This window comes from Mercenaria mercenaria, chromosome 9 (genome assembly GCF_021730395.1).
Source record: "Mercenaria mercenaria strain notata chromosome 9, MADL_Memer_1, whole genome shotgun sequence".
Lineage (NCBI taxonomy): Eukaryota > Metazoa > Mollusca > Bivalvia > Venerida > Veneridae > Mercenaria > Mercenaria mercenaria.
The window spans coordinates 65,794,374-65,818,652 of record NC_069369.1 but is presented as its reverse complement, the minus strand read 5'-3'; the positions used below and the strand labels follow the sequence as shown (position 1 = coordinate 65,818,652).

General features: G+C 35.6%; 1 protein-coding gene across 1 annotated transcript in view; it reads left to right on the top strand.

The window, feature by feature from the left end:
* Positions 1-24,279, top strand: part of LOC123547348 (ATP-dependent RNA helicase SUV3 homolog, mitochondrial-like) — a 51,585-nt gene that overhangs the window by 2,270 nt on the left and 25,036 nt on the right. The window contains exons 2-5 of the mRNA XM_045334373.2: positions 11,771-11,848; positions 15,081-15,188; positions 21,423-21,537; positions 23,810-23,978. Of these exons, the coding sequence (XP_045190308.2) occupies positions 11,771-11,848; positions 15,081-15,188; positions 21,423-21,537; positions 23,810-23,978 (470 nt within the window). The remainder of the gene's footprint in view (positions 1-11,770; positions 11,849-15,080; positions 15,189-21,422; positions 21,538-23,809; positions 23,979-24,279) is intronic.

Here is a 24,279-nt window from a genome sequence, read left to right as displayed (position 1 = left end):
ATTTTCGAAAGGATATTAAAATACTTTTGCGCATTACGTCTTGTTCACGATTGAAAACCGGCGTGCGCACTGAAAATTTGCGCATTGGTGAATGAATTTCCATGTCCTAAAATTCTGTAATATACACCCGTATTTCTTTAATCAATCATATTTTTAGGGTTTATGACAGAATTAAATCATATCTAAAATGAATAATTAATTTACAAAAGCAAATTAAAACGCACAAAACGTTTTTATACGAGGTTGAAAATTTGTTGAGTGCACGGGAAATTTGCGCACTATTGGATGAACCACAATCGCCATAATTTTGTTAGCTTTCAACTTAGGTAGGTAAATTTCTTTCAAGATTCAATTTTTTAGTTCAAATTATTTCAAAATACCTTTTTATGCTAATATGATATTCCTTTATGAGATATTTCAGGTAACAGAGGAATTATTTTACTGCCATGAATGAAGAAATAATGATACTTATATAAATTCTGAGTTGTTAAAATCATCGGGTTTTTTTTCTCTCTCTTTCAGACCAATCTTTATTTACTGAACTTTAATAATAATCAATATGAAATATACTTTTAAATCTTATTGCTTATCATTCTGTTAAAAGTACCTTATAATTGTTAATAAGGAACAGGCATGTTATTCGAATGTCACCTGTCAATCAACAAGTTGAGCATGTTGAGTGGACACTGATTGCTATAGTATCAATCAAAATATTTAAAGAAAGTTAAAGATGTTTTTACGGCTTTTCGTTGTCAAAATAATCTGCCGTCGAGTAAATATGCTTCATTCAATAATATGATATATTAACCATAGACAAAAATATTTGGTGACAGTTACGTTACACGCCTGGAAAATCATACCAAGGGCAGTATGCATTAATATATAAATGTGCCTTCTATGGTGTATCTGGAATGTCAACTTGTAAAAAATTTAGGCCAATGTATGATTAAATCTACAATTCATCGCTGTTTTAGTAAAACATTGAGTAAGTGTTGATACATTTAAGTATATATGTATATGGCTATATAAGCTTTTCGCTTGCAAAAATAAAAATTATACTGAATGTACCTGTTTTTCTTCAATTTTTCAATTTGCAATAATATCGATATTTAAATGAAACTAAATAAAAGCTTATCATATTTAACTGCACTTCCCTCGTTAGACATTATTTGTCACATGTCACTTGTGTGTGCTTTTAAATATACTGATTAATTGATTATCAATAGGTGTGATAATCCAATCAAACTCTATCGGGACTAATCAGAGACACGTGTTTGTTACGCCGCATATATTCAAAGGATATTAATTGTGCTATTGCAATGAACACAATAAACGTTTGTATATTTATATATTAAACATGATATAATTCTTTTGAAAACTGATTTTTCAAAATATATTTTCTTCTTAAACATGTTAGATTATCAGATTAATTCTGAAGAAATAATTCAATTAGTTCCAATAATAAACATAATTATATGGCCGGTCCTTTCCGATCAGCGCGGTTTATGCGCTGACATGTGTTTTGTGTATAATTCATTTAAAGATCGAATATTGATATTGTTTTCTCAATTTATTTTCTTTTTTATTTGTTATACGAAATCTGAAGAAATAATTAAATAATTTCCATTAATAAACATGTGACATGCCCCTTCCGATCATGTTATGTCCTTTCCGATCAGCGCGGTTTATGCCACTCGTATTTTGTCTAGAATTCATTTTAAAATTGAAAATTGTTATTTTTTTATAATTCCTAATTTATTTTCTCTTTTATTTGTTAAATGAAATATAAAGAAACAATTAATAATTTCAAATAATAAACATATGACAAGCCCTTTCCGATCAGCGCGGTTATGTCCTGACCCGTATTTTGTCTATAATTCATTTATAAATTGAATATCGATATTTTTTTATAATAAATTATTTTCTTTCTTTCATTTTTTAAATGAAATGTGAAGAAACTATTAAATAATTTCCAATAATCAACATTCCGGTATCTAGTCATAGCGACGTAAGCGTGCAACATTTCCGTAAGCTCGCCAAATTTCAATCTCGTATAAAATCGTTTTGCGTTAAAGTATTTCATTTTCCTTTTGTAAACTAATTATTTTATATTATACTCGAATGTTTTCTGCAATAGCCCCTACAAAAATACCATTTATTATTGAAATACGGGTGTATTTCGGTATGGAAATTTCCGGCGCAGTCGCCGAACTTCAATCTCGTATAAAATTATTTTGCGTGAACGTATTTTATTTTCCTTTCGTATATTAATTATTTATGATAAATATGATTGAATTATATCAAAAACACCTCAAAAATACCTTTAAATTAAAAAATACAGGTGTATTCCGGTTATGCAAAGTGTATTCCGGTGTATTCCGGTTTTTAGGTGGATTCCGGTTTAATGTGTGACCGTTTTAAATTAATACATGCCACAAATGCCCCGTTGTATCCGCATTCTACACATGTCGACTTTTGTTACGTGGCCTACAATTGGTCAGTAGTAAATCTGGCATCCAATCAATAATAGAATTGCATTCTTATTAAACTATACAAGTAACATGGCGTCTCCCATGCTGAAAGATGCTCCGAAGAAAATCAAATCAAGGGTATGGAAACATTTTGGTTTCCGCGGGGGATCAGAACTAAAAGCCACCAGTAAAATGCATTTACGCATATGTAAGTCTTGTTCTGTCATGTTTATTTGTTCCATGTGTTCCTGTTTCTGTTCCGTTATGTTGTCAACACTCCATCTATGTCCGAGTTATTTAAAATATGTCAACAGGAAGTTAAAATTAGAATTTGTTCTTGATGAATTACTATTCTAGTTTTTCATATATATTACATTGATGAAACATCCTTTACAGGGCTCGACACTAACGCTGGTCCAAGACCAGTGCTTTTCAGGTAGGACCACTAACTTCTCGAATCTGTGTGGTCCAACGGACAACCGAAAATTACAAGCAAGTCATTTTTAAAATAAATTAATAAACATTGAATTGTTCACGGTACTGCAGTTTAAAAATAGAATTTGGTTTTCCCCGTGTATTTTTTCTTGAAATTTGGAATGCCCAGATGTAACGCTGGTACTAAAACCCGGGAATGGAACACGGTAACTTATCTATCTGCTTGAACTATTCATTTACGTACTATTGAGGTATCAGTACAGTATGCAGCCTTTGGTAGACCCGAGGTTCCGGATTTTGACCCGCGAAAATCGAGAAAAACTCATATCTGACTCGCACAGAAAATGTCCCATGCGTCGGCGTGACCCGCGGAAATTTTCTTTCATGCGTCTCGAGTTCGAAAGTTCTGCCCCTGTGCCAGTCAAAATCCCAGTGAATTTAGATATTGTTTGCCGCCATAAGCTTAAGTATTGCAGTAGGCGGAGCTTCGTATATTAATTAGCTACTGACATATGTCACTTATGCCACGCGCCGACTGACACGTTGTCATCTCGCGGTTTGTATTTAGTACAATTATAATGCCCGTCATTATCAAAAGTGTTTATTGATCAAAAAGTTAAAAGTTAATTTATAACAAAGCAGCCTATTATCGTGTTTGTACAACTTGTTAATTAGCGGTATACAGCTTATGCTGTATTGTTATGTCTAGGCGATTATACCTGAACAACAAATTCATTGAAATCATTTATTTTATGTGCTCGACACGTTTATATAAGCCGATCGGCCGTTACGATCTATAGCATTTTATTTAATTTATTATCATTACCAAGGCTTTGTTTTGGCAAAAACAAATAAAAATGCTTTTAATAAGCAGAAATTATAAGTATTCAATAGGTATAATGAAAAAAAAATAAGAAATTTATGACATGTATTTTATCAAGATTTTAATGTACCTTCGTTTTCCAAATTTGTCACCCGTTTTCACGGCCGTGATTTCCGGACATTTTTAACGAGATTTTCTAGTGCAATCTTAATGAAAAGTCAATAAAAAGTCTGCATTTAAGAAAAAATGATAACTGTTGCAAAAAAAAAAAAGCTCTTATTTTGAAGCTAAACCCCACCCACTTAAAATATGAATTGCTGAAAAAATCTTCTTTATTGACATCTTTATTTTAAATTTGATTTTCAAAATTATTTAATAATTAAATGGCAGATGTTTATCAAAATAATAATATAAAAATCACATGTTTTGCAGTGTTTGTAAAAAGTACTCCATTGAAGAAGAGGGGGTCTCATATGTTACTGGTTCCGTTAACTTAAAAAAAAACAACATCCATCTTGGTAGGACCACCTGAAATTCTGTCGGACCATCAGTTTGCAAAAGCTGCTGGTCCTTCGGACCACCACTGTAAAAAAGTTAGTGTCTAGCCCTGCTTTAAATATCAAATAGCAGCTATAAGTAAAAAATGAACCGAATCTAAAATAATCAAATCGACATATTTGATATTGAAATCGAATCGAATCGAGCTTTAAGTGAATCGTTGCAGCTCTAACTGAAACCTAACCAGGAATCGTGCCAGAAGTCTGTCACGCAATAATTTCATAAAATGAAATGCAATGAACTCAGCTTTTACTTTAAAATGTTTTAAATCCATTTTTCTTTTGATCTGGCATAAAATTAATACATGCAACATAACTTGATCACAATTAAGATATACACGCAAATTTCAAATTAGCTAGTACCCCTGTCTGCAATATTTTGTCGTCCAGGGCCCTCTCTACATTTTGGGGGATTGGGGCCGGGGCCCGTGGAGGGGGGAATTTCACGTCGTTTTCAAGGGAGGGGGGAATTCATTCTGGAGATATGACATCTGATCATAACCCCTTAAATTAAGGTCAATTGAGTATTACAGATATCAAACTAATGCGAATATATAAGAAGTATTATACAGAACATAATCTATTGAAAACAGGCAACTTTTATTTCTTTTATTAAATCAGTTAGGTGACATCCAATTGAGGTTCACATGGCGTCATTAACAGAAGCACTAGCAGTATCCACGGACATTGTCTCAGCAGCAGCCGGAGCAGAGCTTCCCTTCATCGTATCTACCTGATTGTGCATGTCTGGCCCTGATGAAACAGCGGTGTCCGTGACAGTAGTTTATTTTTTGAGAGCATGCTGCTTAAAAAGCAAATCTATTTTTGCGCATTTCGCCCCAGGTGCATCCGTGATCTTTTTACTGTATGATGTGCATTATGCAACATTTTTTTTCGAAGGGAAGTAACTTTGCATACACGCATCTGGGGAACTGAAAAACGAGCATATTATACGGATCAGTAAAACCAGGAGTTCCACTAGACCTGAAAACCCAAGAGTCCTGGGACCCTTGGGTCCAAATTTTGAAGGGTCCTTTTTCAAAATACAAGAGTCCTGCCCCAACACATCGATACAATTGACTATATTTTCTTATAAAGTAATACTACGTAATTAATAGCTACTACAACCAAGAACATGTTACAGCATAATAACAATTTCTGTTTCAGGTCATATAATCTCATATTGTGAATAAATTTTTCTCAAAATTCATTTTAATTTGATGAGGTTTTTCTTCAATATTTTTGTTTGTTAGATCTAGCAGAAAAGTGCTAAAACACTCTGTAAAAATGTATCCAAAAACGTACTGTCCGGATACTGGTACACTTTTGGAATGTCGTTTGAAATGTTGTTTTTTGCCAGTTACTTGATCCACTTAGGTAAACCAGAGATAGTTCCTCAAATAATGATGCTACTTTTCATTAAAAATTGCATTGAAAGTCAAATTTCTTTAGCGAATTTTGGAAAAATTGCATATGTCATCGGGTGTAATTAGAATCGTGAATGGACATTCTAAACTTATTTTTACTTTCCCAATTCATTTAAATTTGTGGATTTTCACGTTGAAGTTAAGGTACAATCATTAAACAATGATCTAATTTAAAGTTTGCATGAAGAAATCTTGCAGGACACTTTTCACGTGCTCGGTATTCAGCTGGTCGCTTAATTACAATAATTTAATAATTGGCGCCTTTTTTTGACAGTATGCAGGCTCAATACGGGTAACGCTTTATCAATTAATGTTAACACTTCATTGATTCCCATTACCTATGTGCACTCGCCGTGACGCAACTTGCTGATAAAGAAAAATCAGCGTGGCATGTCCACAGGATAAAGGGCATTCATTGCAGTTGTCACCTGATCAGGGTATTCTTCATTTGTAAACCAATAGGCGGTATAGAAATGTTATTTATTGACCTTTTCTGAGAACTTAAACCTTCTAAGGTATGGTTTTTATGAATTTTATCGAAAATGGTTATGTTTATGATTAGATTAAATTCATAAATCTGGTGAAATTTTAATCTTGATTTTCAAAAAATAACAACATGTTCTGAACTGTTGCATTACGTCATCAGTTTCTCATGAGAGACTGCGAGATGTTGCGGTTAGATACTGGTTAGTAAACCAAATGGGATTTCGTCATAACTTAATGGACGCGACCATCAGAAAGTAAAAACAGCGTCACTAAAGTTAAGGTAGCCAGAACTAGACCAAAGGTTACTACTTTATATATCTATAATCATTCAAGTTAGCAGGTTAATTAGCTCTATTCCCAAACAACCTATTTCCGACCACAGCCTATTTTTGACTGCCTATAGCTAAGGCTTTGTATGATAAAACTCTTTAGAAGCCAAACTTATCAGCTATGATTGTTTTACTGTTTAGAGCAGAGACAGAACTTTTGTCTGCCATTTACTTTAGTATCCTACCCCCTGTAATCTTGCTGCCAATTTAGGCAAGTGTACCTACAGTATGTTGATCTGCCATGTTGGTATTGATGTTTGTTACCAGACTTGATTTGTGAGTGTTCTATGTTTGCCATGGTGTAATGAAACTACAGTAAAAGTTTAGTGCTGTTTCTTTTTTTTGGAAGGAAAATACCATCCATGGTCGTATTTAGGTTGTAAATTTTCAGAATGATAAATGGTATGCTTTTATAGCACTTATGCTGATAGAAAGTGTGAGACAATAAACCAAATATTTGGACTTGCATTTGTACAAAGCTTATAGGACAGAAAACTTGTTAAGCGGTCGGAAACTGGTTGTGCCAGGATACATATACCTAAATCTGAGAAATAGCTATAAAACCTAAGCAATTGTTCAGTATGTCAGTATCTAATAAAAATGATTATCATTCCCTCTAAATGGATTATAGAGACAAAGTACAATAGCAAAGAACAGATCTATGCAGTATCAGTACTTGTTGCGAATTTTAGCCGCAGTAAGTTAATTCTTAATTAGTCTGATGTAATAATGATTCTCACAAGTGACACATTCTTCTGTGAATACTGATTTATCACAAGATATTGATGCATTTATTAAATTGTGACTGCAAAGATCCTAGTTTTGTGTTATAGTCTTCCATCATATTCATATAAACCATTGGGATGCTACTACAACCAGTTTGCATTTGACACATTTTGCATCATTGTTATTGTTTTTGTAGCTAATACTAGCTATATATAGCTAGATTTCAATAAATAGCTAATTTGTGCCATTTCTGGGACCTGTATATAATTTTTTCATCATTTTGGAAATACCAGCAACACCAGTGGAATTGTGAAAATGCTCTAAGAGTCTTGCCTAAATTGGGAAAATTTGGAAATTGCCAAAATCTATGTACCGGTAAAGATCTTTTTTGTGTGAAATGGATTGCATTTCAGTATTTGTTCAATAGTATAAAATTTATGTTGTTTTAATAACGAAAATACGAAATTTATACATATAAATTTAAACATAAAAGTTAGCAAAACAATTTTATAACAGCAAAAACCCTTAAAGGTAACACTCATGTGGGAATTTCAAATTCAGAATTGGGAAAAAACTTTATGAAGTTTTTTTTGCTTTTGGGTGACCTCCTTTTACCATAGGTAGATTTACAGGGTGGGGAAACCCGTCAAAATCGGATAACGTCACCAAAAGTGCAAAAAAATACCCCGCTTCAGGTATTTTTTTTTCACTATAACTTTTTTGACCCAATTTTTTAAACAAGAAACGGCAAAACCCCGCATTAAAAAGGTCTTTCAGTGGATTATAAAATTTTAGAAACCCCCTCCCTTTTTGGGTAATCCTTGCCCAACCGTTTCCCGAAAGTGCAAATATTTTGGGAACGAACACGCTGTTTACAAGTTACGCATCTAGGACAATTCTGCAGAAATTTTCGCTGGGAAAGTAGGTTTTAAAATAAGTTTTCATTGCCAAAGTCCTGTACCAAATATTTTACATGACATTCAAAAATTTAAGATATCGTAAGACAAAAGGGGGGGGTAAAGTACCGTTTCGGTTTTTAGGAGGTAACGTAAAACGTCATTTTTCCCCAAGGGGAACGTACACGTCAAAGCATTTAAACAGGCAGAGAACATCTTTGTCTTTAAATGACTGAAATGAAAACATTTTTATATTGTTAAAAAAGATGCAGATCTGGGAAAGGGTGTTTTTCCCCTTTTATAGGCTAATATACAGAAATGCTACAGTGAAAATGGCACTGTTGGAATTTTATGGGCTAAACGTATGTTATTTTGACAAGTAGACATGTTAGAAGTTTTTCCATTTAAATGTCAACTTTTTTCTTTTCCAAATATCAAAAGTCGATTAGGTTTCTGGAATAAACCATAAGTTTGTCTGCAGCGGGTTTAATCGAACCATGTGTTCAAAACTTTTTTATGACCCCTTGAACTGAAAAAATTTTTTTTTATTTTTAAAAGATGCGGAATTTGTATAAAACCCCACCGATAACCAACGAATAACTTGTTTGATAACCATGATTTTCTTCATTAAAAAAAATTTTTAATACGAAAAAACTGTTTGTATAATATGACAGCATGCACTTTTTTTTGTATCATTGACAACATTTTTCAGTTCAGTTATGCATGGGACCATAACAATCAACCAATAATATAAACACGTTGTCGTTTAAACTATCGTGCAGGAGTAATATGTTATTCTTTCTGAAGGTCAGTGACATATCATTTTGCTGGTCAGCTAGATATTCATTTAGACCTCCTTACTGAAACAACATATCAGTATTGACCTAAATTTTGTATATCTAAGGACTATAGCCATTCCATGATTGATTAAGTTATAAATGCTGACATATTCTGATAATATAGATCTATAAATGCGTCAATTACATTCAAAGCTTTAAAATAACAGACTCGGTTAAGTCACAAAATCAAATACCTTAATATGTTTTGATAATGATTTCATTTTTTTTTATAATTTATTGTACATGTATAAACATTAAAGAGATTATAATTAACTATTAAACTAAACTAAGCCATATTGGTTTGCGTTTTTATAAAAAATGTGAGTATTTTTTAAACAAGTACGAAAACTAAACATTTTTTTCTGCCCTTGCTAAAAAGTAGCTGCGACATATAGGGATCACTTTTCCGTCGCTGCTGCCGTCTGCCGACCGACGGGCGTCCGTCACCTTCTTGCCGGAACATAACTCAAGAAGTATTAATGGTCTAATTTGTTACTTCCACAATGAAAAACCAATGGGAGGATGTGCAGTATCAAAAAACCCAAACTCTAGGTATCCCATTTTTAAATTATAAAAATCCCATACAATAATTAATACAATGAGACGATTTCATAAATACCCAAATGGAAAATTTTTGACCTTTCGGGGAAACACAAAGTTACCTTCTTCGAAAGGCCACTCATATCAACCACGCATGTGTACATTTTTTAACAAAAAAGTACCAGATCATCATTGCATAATTTTCAGTTCTTTAAGCCTTTAAAAGATTTTTGGGGAACTTTTTAAAAGTGTTTAATGTTATAAAATACAGTACATAGGCGATCCTAATTAGGACCGGGCCAAAAGTTGTTGGAAATTTTTACGGACTGGAAAACCCACCACGAAAAAGTTTCCCCTTGAAATTTAGTTTAAAAAAGGAAAACCTTTATTTTTTTCAAAGTTTTATTTTACCTGAACAATGTTCCATATACTTTTATATCCGTCTTCGTTGTGAAAGGGTTTAAAGGTCGTTTATCCAATCGCTGTAACCTTTTATTGAAGACGTCATGAATTCGACCCCCTCGCAAACGATATGCACCTGCCCGGGGACTCAAACCCGGGGGTTTTTTGCTTAAAGGAAAAAGCTCAAACCGCTGAGTTTACGACCACTTACATTTTTCCCCCAATTTTAGTAATTGTTTCGATCAGCGCAGACACCCTGCAACCAAATTTCAGACCCCAAACGCTAAGGATAAATCAAACATTACAAGCACTGAAGATTTCCATGCAGTTCCACTTTTCAAACGTTATGTGGGAAAGTTACAGTTCTTAAGAAAGGAGCCTAGTACTTGCGTGGCATCATTTTAGTCGTTCTTGATAAAAAAAAAAAACTAAAGTGTAAGGTTCTTTAAAATTTATGATTTAGATCGATTGTAGAAAAATTTTCCATACACATTATATCGTCCCCCCCCATGACTTTTTTCCGGAGTTTCGCCCAGATCCGGGAAACAATGCTTTGGGTTTGGGTAGCAGTCAAATACTGCGGACAAACGAATCCGGGGGCCTCCGGGCTACAAGCCCAAACCCAACCCTACATTAGGATTTTAATTTTAAATGAAAATTAAAAACAGATTTATGAATTGAATAAACCCGGGCTTACCGATTCGGTTAATGGGGTTTTGAAGGATTTTTCCCACAACAGTGGGGAAGGACACGCTCCACGTGCCTTCTCGTGCCTTTAAATTACTTTTTTCTCCAAAAGACTTTCTGCACTCCTGGGACATTTTTATTTTCCATGCTATAAATGATAATAATTATGATGTTTTAAAAAAAAACCTACTCCCAGATCTGCATCTTTTTTAACAATATCAAAATGTTTACATTCAGTCTTTAAAACAAAATGTTTTACGCATATAAAAGTCTTTTACTGACGTTACCCTCGGGGGGAAAAAAACGGTTTCGTTACCTCCCGAAAACCGCAACGTGTGTTACCGCACCCTTTCTTAAGATGTCTTCAATTTCATGAAAATTTATTTAAATATTTGGTACAGGGCTTTGGACAATGACAAGCTTTTTCCAAACTACATTCCACGAAAATTTTCCCGCAGAAACTGTCCCGATGCGTAATGTGAAAAACTGTTCGTTACCAAAAATTTTTCATCTTTTTTAACGTTGGGGAAGGATTACCTAAAAACGGGAGGGGGTTTCATCAAGTTTAATACATCCCTGAAAGAGCTTTTTTTTGCGGGGTTTAGCACTTTTCTCATTTAAAACAATTGCGGATCAAAAAAGTTACGTGAAAAAACATACCGAAGCGGCCTATTTTTAGCACTTTTGCATGCACGTTATCCGATTTAGTCACGTGGTTTCCCCACCGTGGATTTATATAAATAGGGAAAAAAGCACTGATAAATGTATACATTATTCCCCATTTTCAGGTTCTCTTCTGTGGAATTTATGGAGCACATAACTGCCCCAGTAAAGGACCATGTGGTTTTCTCTGGCCCATTTTCTCTTCTCATTTTTTTTTGTAAAAATGCCAAAAAAGGACATGACAGAATTACATTGTTTACAATTGTTTTCAATTTATAAATACACAATACCTAACTATTAAACAGTTGGTTAATATTATTTGTTGAAAAATATGTATTACAGATTTTATCAATGGAAGATATTTTAGAATATTTTTATTTATTTCAAAATGTAAATGTTAATAATATTGTTAGGAAGGAGACAAACATTTTTATAATAAACAAATCTTAAATTGAGGTACAATGTACTATAGTAAATTGAATTTTTCAGCGGAGAAAGCCAAAGTTTTGAGACAGTTTATTATTGACCAGTCAACACAGATGTTGGCAGCTCAGCATGGATTAGAGGGTAAGTGAATATACAATAAATTCCAGATACCTTCCAGGGCTCCAGATAATTTTTCATGCAATTAGTTTTTCACTTCTTGACTTTTTTCAAAATTAGTTTTTTCACTATCAAATTTTAAATTCAATTAGTTCCTTTTTAGCTCACCTGAGCCAAAGGCTCATGGTGAGCTTTTGTGACCGCTCAATGTCCGTCATCTGGCGTGCGTCTGTCAACAATTTCTAAAAAAATCTTCTTCTTGAAAACCACTGGACAGAATTACACCAAACTTCACAGGAATGATCCTTGGGTGCCCCCCTCCCAAAGTTATTCAAAGAATTAAATTCCATGCAGAACTCTGGTTGCCATGGCAACCGAAAGGGAAAACTTTAAAAATCTTCTTGTCCAAAACCGCAAGGCATAGAGCCTTGATATTTGGCAAGTAACATCATCTAATGGCCCTCTATAAAGATTGTTCAAATTGTGCCCCTGGGGTGAAAAGAGGCCCCGCTCTGTGGGTCACAAGTTTTACTTAGGAAAAAACTTTAAAAATCTTCTTGTCTAAAACCACAAGACCTAGGCCTTTGATATTTTGTATGTAACATTGCCTTGTGGTCCTTTAGCAAAATTGTTCAAATTATAACCCTGGGGTGAAAAATGCCCCTGCCGCGGGGGTGGTGGGGTGGGGGGGTCTCAAGTTTTACATAGACTTATATAAGAAAAAACTTTAAAAATCTTCTCCTTTGAAACTGGAAGGCCTAGGCTTTTGATATTTGGTATGTTGCATTGCCTTGTGGTCCTCTAATAAAATTGTTTAAATTATGCCCCTGGGATGAATAGAGGCCCTGCCCAGGGGGTCCCAAATTTAACATAGAATTATAGGAAAAATACAAATGTTCTTGCCTTTAAGTTCGAGGCCTAGACCTTTGATATTTGGTATGTAGCATTGCATAGTGGATCTCTAACAAGATTGTTCAAATTTTGCCTATCGGGTGGAAAGAGGCCCTGCCCCAGGAGACTAGGAATATATACTTAAAAAATTATCAGATCATATTTCCTAGACGGTTGAATTATAACTACCTGATGACCCCAATCGATTAGGGGTCACTTGACTGTGACCATGACCTATTGACCTACTTTCTTGTTTTTTATGATACAGCCTTGAAATTTGGATGACATGTACAGTTTTGCACACCGATCTTGCAACTGACTTTCAGTGACCATGAATGTGACCTACTGACCTACTTTCTAATTTTTTAGCATCAGTGTGCAGTTTTTAACATGTGGCTCGTATTACTTAGGTGAGCGATTCAGGGTCATCATGACCCTCTTGTTTAAATTTTAAATTAGTTTTTCATCACAAAAGTTTAACCTTTAAGTTTTTTTTTGTCAGAGGGAGCATATTTATCATTCATTTTATAACGAGCGTTTTACAATAGTTCAACTTCGTGGGGGTACAACTTGAACATGTATTTTATATGGCAACAGATGAGCATTCCAAGTCTTAGATACTGTCCACTATGTTTATGGGCTTTTTCCGACCAGAATCGATGACATCCATTACCATCTCTGTCTCAATTCCACGTATGATTTCTTAATTATTTTTCCATTCTTGTCACAAAATCAGTCATAGAAGGAAATGCGCTTTGAGTTTGTTTTGTTTTTTTGCTCGATCTCGCTTTCTTACTGCCGATGCTATATTTACAATTTCCTAGGAGGGGAGATTACTCTAGCACACTTGTAACGGTTTGGTGTTCGGATTTTTTCGCTGCATTGCATTAGCGGTGAAATCGTAATTCAACACCCGGAAAAATGTATCAGTGTAACAGATGGTTTCTGGTGTCGTTTTCGGCGGTTTTAAGCGTTTTTGAAAGGATTGAAATTGAAAATCAATTCGTTTTTGAACGACAGATTTTGGAATTTAATTCGTTTTTGAAGAAAATAATTTCATTTTAACGATAAAACGATGCTTATCTGGAGCCCTGCCTTTGCAAGACTAAAATTTTGCTATATTTATGTCTCCCACACCACTTTGGTGGGAGATATATTGATTTACTCCTGTCCGTGTTTGTCAGTCAGTCTGTCACAAATCTTGTCCACATTCTAAGTTGACCAATTCTCATCCGATCTTCACCAAACTTGAACAAAATGTGATTGCCAATAAGTCCTTGGGCATGTTCGTTAACTAGCCAAATCGGCCCAGGCACTTTGGAATTATGGCCCTTGAATTACCGAAAATACTGATGCGAGTGATACAGTTCTTGGTGCATGGTTTACTCAGATACATAATGGAGAAGAAATGCCATTCAAGATGATTAGGCAGTTGTAGGAGACATGTGCTTTAAATTGTCAAAAGCAGCTGAAATTCATGTACATAATGGTATAAAAAAAAAACTCTTGAGAGAATGATTTTCATGAAAAATGGACAACTGGAGAAAGTAGAGAACTCTGGGGAAATTTATGATTTTGCAGTATTGATAAACATGATATTATAAAACAGGTAAAATAATACTTTGAATGTCTACTTAAGTCTTTATTGAAAGCTATGTAGTAATATGGTAATTTCAAAGAGTGCATGAGAATGGTTTTAGTCAAAATTTGACTGACCAATGATATGATACAAAGCTGATAATGGTAATATCATCTGTCCGAGATACAAAGTGGACACAATACTGGAAAATGTGACAAGTTAAAAATGAAGAGGCCATCCTGGTAAGCCTAGTATGTTGCATGTAGCTCTAACATGAAATCTACTGTAAGGTTGATTTAACCCTTTCCCTGCTAAATTTCTAAAATGGATTGGTCCATCATTCAATTTGGGCAGTACCACTTATTATTCAAAGGGGTGTTCACTGAAAATTTATTGACTGAAAAGCAACAAGTGTGGATCATGAAAAGCATGCACGGATGTGCAGGCTGATCTTGGTTTGCACTGGATGCAAAGGCTGAATGCTAAAGGTTAAGAAAAAAATAGAAATTTATTTTGAACCTTCTTTAAAATAACTTCTATTCTTTTTAAAAATTGCATGGAATCCCAACCTCATGCTCATCACTTCTTGTGGGGATGGGTGTGGGGAAGTAATGAATCCTTAAAATATCTGTAAATCTACAATTATGAACACTATGTTGTGTGGGAAGCAGACTAAAATTTTTATGCTCCTGACCTTGTCACTTTTATAAACATACAACTTATTTAAGCCCAAACATATTATGTTCATATCTATTTCAGTGGCCATATTTTGTGTTTTTATTTCAGGGACAGTCTATGAAACTGCTTTACAGTCATTCAGGAAATATTGCATTGGTTCATCTCAGCTACCGGTTGAGCTGCATATAGTGTTCAAAGACCTGGTACAAGATGTAGGTAAGTACACACTAAAAGTAAGGAAAATGTAGTACCAACATGAAAGTCTTTTTCTATTTCAAGTTTTCTGCTGTGGTAGCGTAGCGCACCATCTGGTGTCCGTCCACACTTTTGGCCTGGATGTTCCTTGGGTGGTCCTCTTCCAAAGATGTTTAGACAGTTTTGCTTGGTTGCCAGAGCTAAAACTAGAAAAATCTTCAAATGATATTTTCTTCCTAAAACACTGGTCCGATATTGATTTTTAGCTCATGGTGAGCTTTTGTGACAGCTCAATGTCCGTTGTCAGTCGTCCGTTGTGTGTCGTGTGTCCATCAACATTTTCTAAAAAAAAATCTTATTGAAAACCACAGGGCAGAATTACACCAAACTTCACAGGAATGATCCTTGGGTGTTTTACATAGACTTATATAGGAATTTTTTTTTAAAATCTTCTTGTCTGAAAGTTCAAGGCCTAGGCCTTTGATATTTGGTATGTAACATTATGTAGTGGAACTCTAACAAGATTGTTCAGATCATGCCCCTGGGGTGAAAAGAGGCCCAGCCCCGGGGGGTCACTTGTTATATGAGTTATATAGGAATAAATACTTAAAAAATTATCAGATCATATTACCTGGACTGCTTAATTATAATTACAGATGACCCCAAGTGATTAGGGGTCACTTGACTATGACCTTGACCTACTGACCTACTTTCTTGTTTACGAAGTGACATGGTGAGCTATTGTGACCGCTTGATGTCCGTCGTGCGTAGTGCGTCAACAATTTCTAAAAAAATCTTCTTGAAAACCACTGGGCAGAATTACACCAAACTTCACAGGAATGATCCTTGGGTGCCCCCCTTTCAAAATTGTTCAAAGAATTGAATTCCGTGCAGAACTGGTTGCGATGGCAACTGAAAGGAAAAACTTTAAAAATCTTCTTGTCTTCTTGTCCAAAACCACAGGGCCTAGGGCTTTGATATCTGGTGTGTAGCATCATCTAATGATCCTCTACCAAATTGTTCAAATTATCCCCCTAGGGTCAAAAATGGCCCCACCTCGGGGTCACATGGTTTATATAGACTTATATAGGGAAAACTTTGAAAATCTTCTTGTACAAAACCACATGGCCTAAGGCTTTGATATTTGGTATGTAGCATCATCTAGTGGTCCTCTACCAAGATTTTTCAAATTATACCCCTAGGGTCAAATGTGGCCCCGCCCCGGGGGTCCCAAGTTTTACATAGACTTATATAGGAAAAAAAGTTTAAAAATCTTCTTGTCTGAAACCACAACACTTAGACCTTTGATATTTGGTTTGTAGCATTGTCTTATGGTCCTCAACCAGAATTGTTCAAATTGTACCCCTTGGGTGACAAGAGGCCCTGCCCTGGGGGTCCCAAGTTTTATATAGATTTATATAGGAAAAAGCTTTCAAAATCTTCTTGTCTGAAACCAAACGACCTAGGCTTTTGATATTTGGTATGATGCATTTTCTAGTAGTCCTCTACAAAAAAAGGTTCAAATTATGCCCCTGGGATTAAAAGAGGCCCTGTCCTGGGGTCACTTAGTTATTATGTGAGTTATATAAGAAAAATACTTAAAAAACATCTTATCCTATTTCCAAGACTGTTTAATTATAATTACCTGATGACCCCAAGTAATATGATGTCACTTGACTGTGACCTTGACCTACTGACCTACTTTCTTGTTTTTAGCTCACCTGTCACATAGTGACAAGGTGAGCTTTTGTGATCACGCAGCGTCCGTCGTCCATCCGTGCGTCAGTCCGTCCGTCCGTCCGTAAACTTTTGCTTGTGACCACTCTAGAGGTCACATTTTTTGTGGGATCTTTATGAAAGTTGGTCAGAATGTTCATCTTGATGATATCTAGGTCAAGTTCGAAACTGGGTCACATGCCTTCAAAAACTAGGTCAGTAGGTCTAAAAATAGAAAAACCTTGTGACCTCTCTAGAGGCCATATATTTCATAAGATCTTCATGAAAATTGGTCAGAATGTTCACCTTGATGATATCTAGGTCAAGTTCGAAACTGGGTCACGTGCCTTCAAAAACTAGGTCAGTAGGTCTAAAAATTGAAAAACCTTGTGACCTCTCTAGAGGCCATATATTTCACAGGATCTTCATGAAAATTGGTCAGAACGTTCACCTTGATGATATCTAGGTCAAGTTCGAAACTGGGTCACGTGCCTTCAAAAACTAGGCCAGTAGGTCAAATAATAGAAAAACCTTGTGACCTCTCTAAAGGCCATATTTTTCATGGGATCTGTATGAAAGTTGGTCTGAATGTTCATCTTGATGATATCTAGGTCAAGTTCGAAACTGGGTCACATGTGTTTAAAAACTAGGTCAGTAGGTCATAAAATAGAAAAACCTTGTGACCTCTCTAGAGGCCACATATTTCATGAGGTCTTCATGAAAATTGGTCAGAATGTTCACCTTGATGATATCTAGGTCAAGTTCGAAAGTGGGTCACGTGCCATCAAAAACTAGGTCAGTAGGTCAAATAATAGAAAAACCTTGTGACCTTTCTAGAGGCCATATTTTTCATGGGATCTGTATGAAAGTTGGTGTGAATGTTCATCTTGATAATATCTAGGTTAAGTTCGAAACTGGGTCACGTGCCTTTAAAAACTAGGTCAGTAGGTCAAATAATAGAAAAACCTTGTGACCACTCTAAAGGCCATATTTTTCATGGGATCTGTATGAAAGTTGGTCTGAATGTTCATCTTGATGATATCTGGGTCAAGTTCAAAACAGGGTCGTGTGCGGTCAAAAACTAGGTAGGTCTAAAAATAGAAAAACCTTGTGACCTCTCTAGAAGCCATACTTGTTAATGGATCTCCATAAAGATTGGTCAGAATGTTCACCTTGATGATATCTAGATCAAGATCGAAAGTGGGTCACGTGCCGTCAAAAAATAGGTCAGTAGGTCAAATAATGAAAAACGTTGTGACCTCTCTAGAGGCCATATTTTTCATGGGATATGTATGAAAGTTGGTGTGAATGTTTATCTTGATGATATATAGGTCAAGTTTGAAACTGGGTCAACTGCAATCAAAAACTAGGTCAGTAGGTCTTGAAATAGAAAAACCTTGTGACCTCTCTAGAGGCCATACCCTTGAATGGACCTTCATGAAAATTGGTCAGAATGTTCACCTTGATGATATCTAGGTCAAGTTTGAAACTGGGTCACGTGCCTTAAAAAAACTGGGTCAGTAGGTCAAATAATAAATAAACGTTGTGACCTCTCTAGAGGCCATACTTTTCATGGGATCTGTATGAAAGTTGGTCTGAACGTTCATCTTGATGATATCTAGTTTAAATTTGATACTGGGTCAACTGCGGTCAAAAACTAGGTCAGTAGGTCAAAAATTATTAAAACCTTGTGACCTCTCTAGAGGCCATATTTTTCAAGGATCTGAATGTTCACCTTGATGACATCTAGGTCAGTTTCGAAACTGGGTCACGTGCGGTCAAAAACTAGGCCAGTAGGTATAAAAATAGAAAAACCTTGTAACCTCTCTAGAGGCCATATTTTTCATGAGATCTTCATGAAAATCAGTGAGAATGTTCACCTTGATGATTTCTAGGTAAAGTTCAAAACAGGGTCACGTACCTTCGAAAACTAGAACAATAGGTCAAATAATAGAAAAACCTTGTGACCTCTCTAGAGACCATATTTTTCAATGGATCTTCATGAAAATTGGTCAGAATTTTTATCTTGATAATATCTAGGTCAAGTTCAAAACTGGGTCACATGAGCTCAAAAACTAGGTCACTATGTCAAATAATAGAAAAACGACATCATACTCAAAACTGGGTCATGTGGGAAGAGGTGAGCGATTCAGGACCATCATGGTCCTCTTGTTTAAGATACAGCCTTGAAATTTTGATGACATACACAGTTTTGCACACAAATCGTAAAACTGAATTTCATTGACCATGAATGTGACCTACTGACTTTCTTAATATTTTATCATCAGTTTGACATGTGAAACATGTAGCTCATATTACTCAGGTGAGCGATCCAGGGTCATCATGACCCTCTTGTTTAAGATACAGCCTTGAAATTTGGATGACATGTACAGTTTTGCACACCGATCTTAAAACTGACTTTCAGTGACCATGAATGTGACCTACTGACCTACTTTCTAATATTTTATCATCAGTTTGCCATTTTAAACATGTGGCTCATATAACTCAGGTAAGCGATTCAGGGACATCATGACCCTCTTGTTTTTAGCTCGACTATTCATAGAATAGTGAGCTATTGCACTCGCCCATGCGTCGGCGTCCGCGTCCGCGTCCCGATTTTGGTTAAGGTTTTGTATGTAAGCTGGTATCTCAGTAACCACTTGTGGGAATGGATTGAAACTTCACACACTTATTCACTGTGACAAACTGACTTACATTGCACAGGTTCCATAACTCTATTTTGCTTTTTTACAAAATTATGCCCCTTTTTTCGACTTAGAAATTTTTGGTTAAGGTTTTGTATGTAAGCTGGTAACTCAGTAACCACTTGTGGGAATGGATTGAAACTTCACACACTTATTCACTGTGATGAACTGATCTACATTGCACAGGTTCCATAACTCTATTTTGCTTTTTTACAAAATTATGCCCCTTTTTCGACTTAGAAATTTTTGGTTAAGGTTTTGTATGTAAGCTGGTATCTCAGTACTTACTAATGGGAATGGATTGAAACTTCACATACTTGTTCACTATCATGATCTGACATGCACTAAGCAAGTCCAAAACTCTACTCTGTTTTTTTTTCAAAATTATGCCCCTTTTTCGACTTAGCAGTTTTTGGTTAAATTTTTGTATGTAATCTGATATCTCAGTATCCACTAATTGGAATGGATTGAAACTTCACACACTTGTTCACTGTCATGATCTAACATGCACTGTGAAGGTCCCATAACTCTACTTGGCATTTTTACAAAATTATGCCCCTTTGACTTAGCAGTTTTTTGTTAAGTTTTTGTATGTAAGCTGGTATCTCAGTATCCACAAATTTGAAAGGATTGAAACTTCACACACTTGTTCACTGTCATGATATGACATGCTGTACAGAGGTTCAATACCTCTACTTTGCATTTTACAAAATTATGCCCCTTTTTCAACTTTTGTATTCATTCAATTGACAAGGCTGTTGAATAGTCGAGCGTTGCTGTCCTCCGACAGCTCTTGTTTCTTCACACAATTGGTCCTTATATAACCATCTACCAAGATTATTCAAATTATCCCGATTCTTAAAAAAAAACATGGCCGCCTGGGGGGTGGGGGAGGGGGCTTGGTCACTTGCTCCAATGCTGTCCACAGACATGATAGACTTTCACACAAGTGCAAGACTCAGTAGAAAATCAGTGATTTTATTCAAAAATTAGTCATTTTGTTTCCCCCCGTCCCCCAAAGGGAGAGTCGAAGTGTTTTTGTCCAGTACCTCTGTCACACTTCATTTCCAAGCAATAACTGGAGAACCATTTGACCTAGAAACTTCAAACTTCATAGGATGGTAGGGCTTATGGTGTAGACAACCCCTGTTGTTTTTGTGGTCACTTCATCAAAGGTCAAGGTCACAGGGGCCTGAACATGGAAAAATATTTCCAATCAATAACTTGAGAACCACTTGGTCCGGAATGTTGAAACTTTATAGGATGATTGGATATGCAGAGTAGATGACCTGTATTGATTTTTGGGTCACTCAATCAAAGGTTAAGGTCTTAGGGACCAGAACATGGAAAACCATGTCCAATCCATAACTTGAGATCCACTAGGCCCAGAATGTTGAAACTTCTTAGGATGATTGGACATGCCGAGTAAATGATCCCTATTGCAGCCAACCATTGGTGTCTCTTGACCCCTATTTCCCTCTTACATATTACTACTATGACTTGGGGGAGACATGCGCTTTTTTACAAAAGCATCTTCTAGTTTAATCTGGAAATGAAAATAGGAAACAGAACTCATTTAACACATTTTTGGTAATTGAATTTAAAAACATGTGAACTGTGCAAGTCCGGTGGGTCAGGTGGAAGTGGCAAACAAACAAAATTTTAATTGGTTGTTTAGCAATGAAATCTCTTGCCAGTATGCTAGTTAGAACTACTTTCAGTGGAGGATTCCTTTATTACAGACTATACAGATCAGCAGATCAACGGTATTGAATGATATTCTTCAGTTTTTATATCGATGTACAAGTATCCAAACAATTTTTTTTACTTATAGGTCATGTGTCAGATTTGTTTCCATTTTTCCTGAATCACTCGAAAATTGTTTACCCTCATCTGGATTGTATGGAGGATTTACAGAAGATCAGTGATCTCACAGATCCTAGTCGATGGTAAATATATTGTAATATCAGAAATTTTCACCAGATTTTTATTTTTGCAATATTTGTATTACTGTCTTTTTTCATGAAAATAATTAGTAGAGAACATACATGCCATAATTTTTCAGAACATTTCCGGGATTCCGAGTTAAAATTTCCGGGATTATTACCTTTTGTCCGGGACATACACCGTGACATTGGTATTCGTTTGTTTCATGCAAAAATATCATAATATTACATGTAGTTTCCCGAAATTGGCGAGATAAACAATGTTCACTCGCTTGTATTTATGTGCTGCAAATGTTGTCTAGCTTTCTAAGGGAGGTAAATACATGTACCGGTAATACACATCTATAGTTCGGCATGTGAATTTATTGCGTTCCCGAGGTGAACAGAATTAGGAGGCTTACTACAGTCCAACTTCGATGGCTCGAACTCGAGGGTCCCGTTGAAATAAGTTCGAGTTTTCCGTTGTTCGAGCCATCCAAATGGCGGCCATTTTGAATTTAGGAATTCGAGGGCATGATGTGTTACAAACCTTATATCGTAATATATTGTCATATTGTACCTACATGTGTGTATGATACGATGATTTGTAAAAACAAACGCTGAAATAGTCTTTATTATTTATTTTCAAACATGACATAGATACGAAAAACAAGTTATTCAGCCATGCTAAAGCAGTATGAAAATTAACATCGAATCTCCCGTTTTTATGCAGAAAAAAAATAGACAGACATTGCTCAATTATTTTAAATAATTTTATTCGTATTAATCAAAGCCCATTAAAGCATTGCATTGAACGAAAGTCACTTTGTTTAATTTGTTTGTCGTATACCGACGCTAATTACATAAGCGTGTGAAAATTACGCACGCGTCGGTTAAAGGGGAAGCTTGGCGAATGTCAGGCAGAGGTGTGAAAAACTTTGTAAACACAAGCCATTCCGGCGACAAATTGGCTGTTCGACTGAATAGGTGTAATTATCACTGTAATTGAGCCGAAGGGACCACCAAATGAGTTCGAATTTTCGAAGTTCGAGCGATCCGAGGTAGAACTATATAGAATAAAGAAGGAATAAATTCGGGACCGGGCGAAGAGTTCGAGCGATCCAGGGTGTTCGAAAGATCCGAGTTCGAGCCATTGAAGTTCAACTGTATATACGAAGAATCAACCTGGTCATCGCGATTTAGATTCTAGCTAATTTGGTATCATTCTAAAGCTTAAACATTTATCTAATAATTGAATTGAATCCTTAAAGGAATAAAATAAATATTGTAGATAAAATCGACAATATAAAATATTTGGAGTCGGGTCAATTTTCATGGGTCAGTCGGCAAAGGCATTCAACATTTTTATTGAGAATATGTGTGACAATCGATCTAGATCTTAAATGATTACAACCTTTTAAAATAATTATCGTTTAATTGACCGTTTTCAATAATCTCTTCCATAAAGGCTACATGTAGCTTTACCGCCAACGTGCTAAAAACAAAGAGATTTATGACTTTGTTCTTAATTTAAGTATCATAAAACATTTATTGATTGCATAATCCTGTCAGTTCTTAATCTGGGTCATCATGTTAACTGACTGTAACTTAATCAGTGTCATCAAAAGATCGTCGCGTGATCAAAGCGGGCTTAATCAACACGTGTCCCGCTCGAGGGCATGAAACTGATTAGGAATAAACAATGTGACACCGCGGACTGTTTATTGTGTAAAATTCAACAGTTTATAGACAAAAAACAAGTTTTTGGGGGGATTATTTTTATTTGTTCCTGTATTTTTATTTTTCCGGGACATTTCAACCCTGTCCGGGACATCGGGACGAGGATGTAATTTCCAGGACAATCCCGGTCAATCCGGGACGTATCACATGTATGGTAGAGAATGTGCTGTTATTTTCATAATTCGTCCTGTATTTTTCACACGAAGGACAAATATTTGTTCAGTAATGATTTAGGTTAGCCCATAGCCTTGTGTTTCGTATATTAAAGTGGAAATGCTACTGTGCGTCTTTTTTCTTAGATTTTTGGAATTATTTTTCACAGCTTGTGAAAAATATGCTGAAATTTGGGTTTGGACGTCATCAAATTTCAGCCCAAGGTATTTAAAGAGAAGAGAATGTCAAGAATCTATAAAGACAAAACTAAAAAGAGGGTCTTTAATTGTATAAAGTTCAAGTATTTAATTTTTGAATTGAAACTGATGTTCTATAGAAGTCACTAATCTTCACATATGGCAGTTAAGCACAGGTTTGAATGTATTTTGTAACTTTGTTTCAGGTACCCTCTTGCCAGAACCATGCAGAGGAAGATTATATATCATTCAGGCCCCACCAATAGCGGAAAGACGTACCACGCTCTGAAACGGTTTATGGAATCTGAGTCAGGCGTTTACTGTGGTCCACTTCGATTGCTGGCAATGGAAGTCTTTGACAAATGTAACAATGCTGTAAGTCAAAGTTGATAAAATGAATCAAACTTGTGAGTGTAAAAAATAAAAGGTAAGGATAGATTTCCCAGAAAGCACAGAGCACCCCAACACAGCCAGAGAGCTCTAGCAACAAGTACATTGTATTTATGTCCAGAAGACAAAAACTGGAAAGTGGTAGATAAAAGGGTGGGTGAAAAGTAGAAGAAAGCAATTATGAATATTCAGCACGGAAACCCAAGCTCCAAAAACGCAGTCTTGAGCACAAACAGGCACTTGCTTGAGACAAACACACATGCACGCAGGCACCATACACAAACAC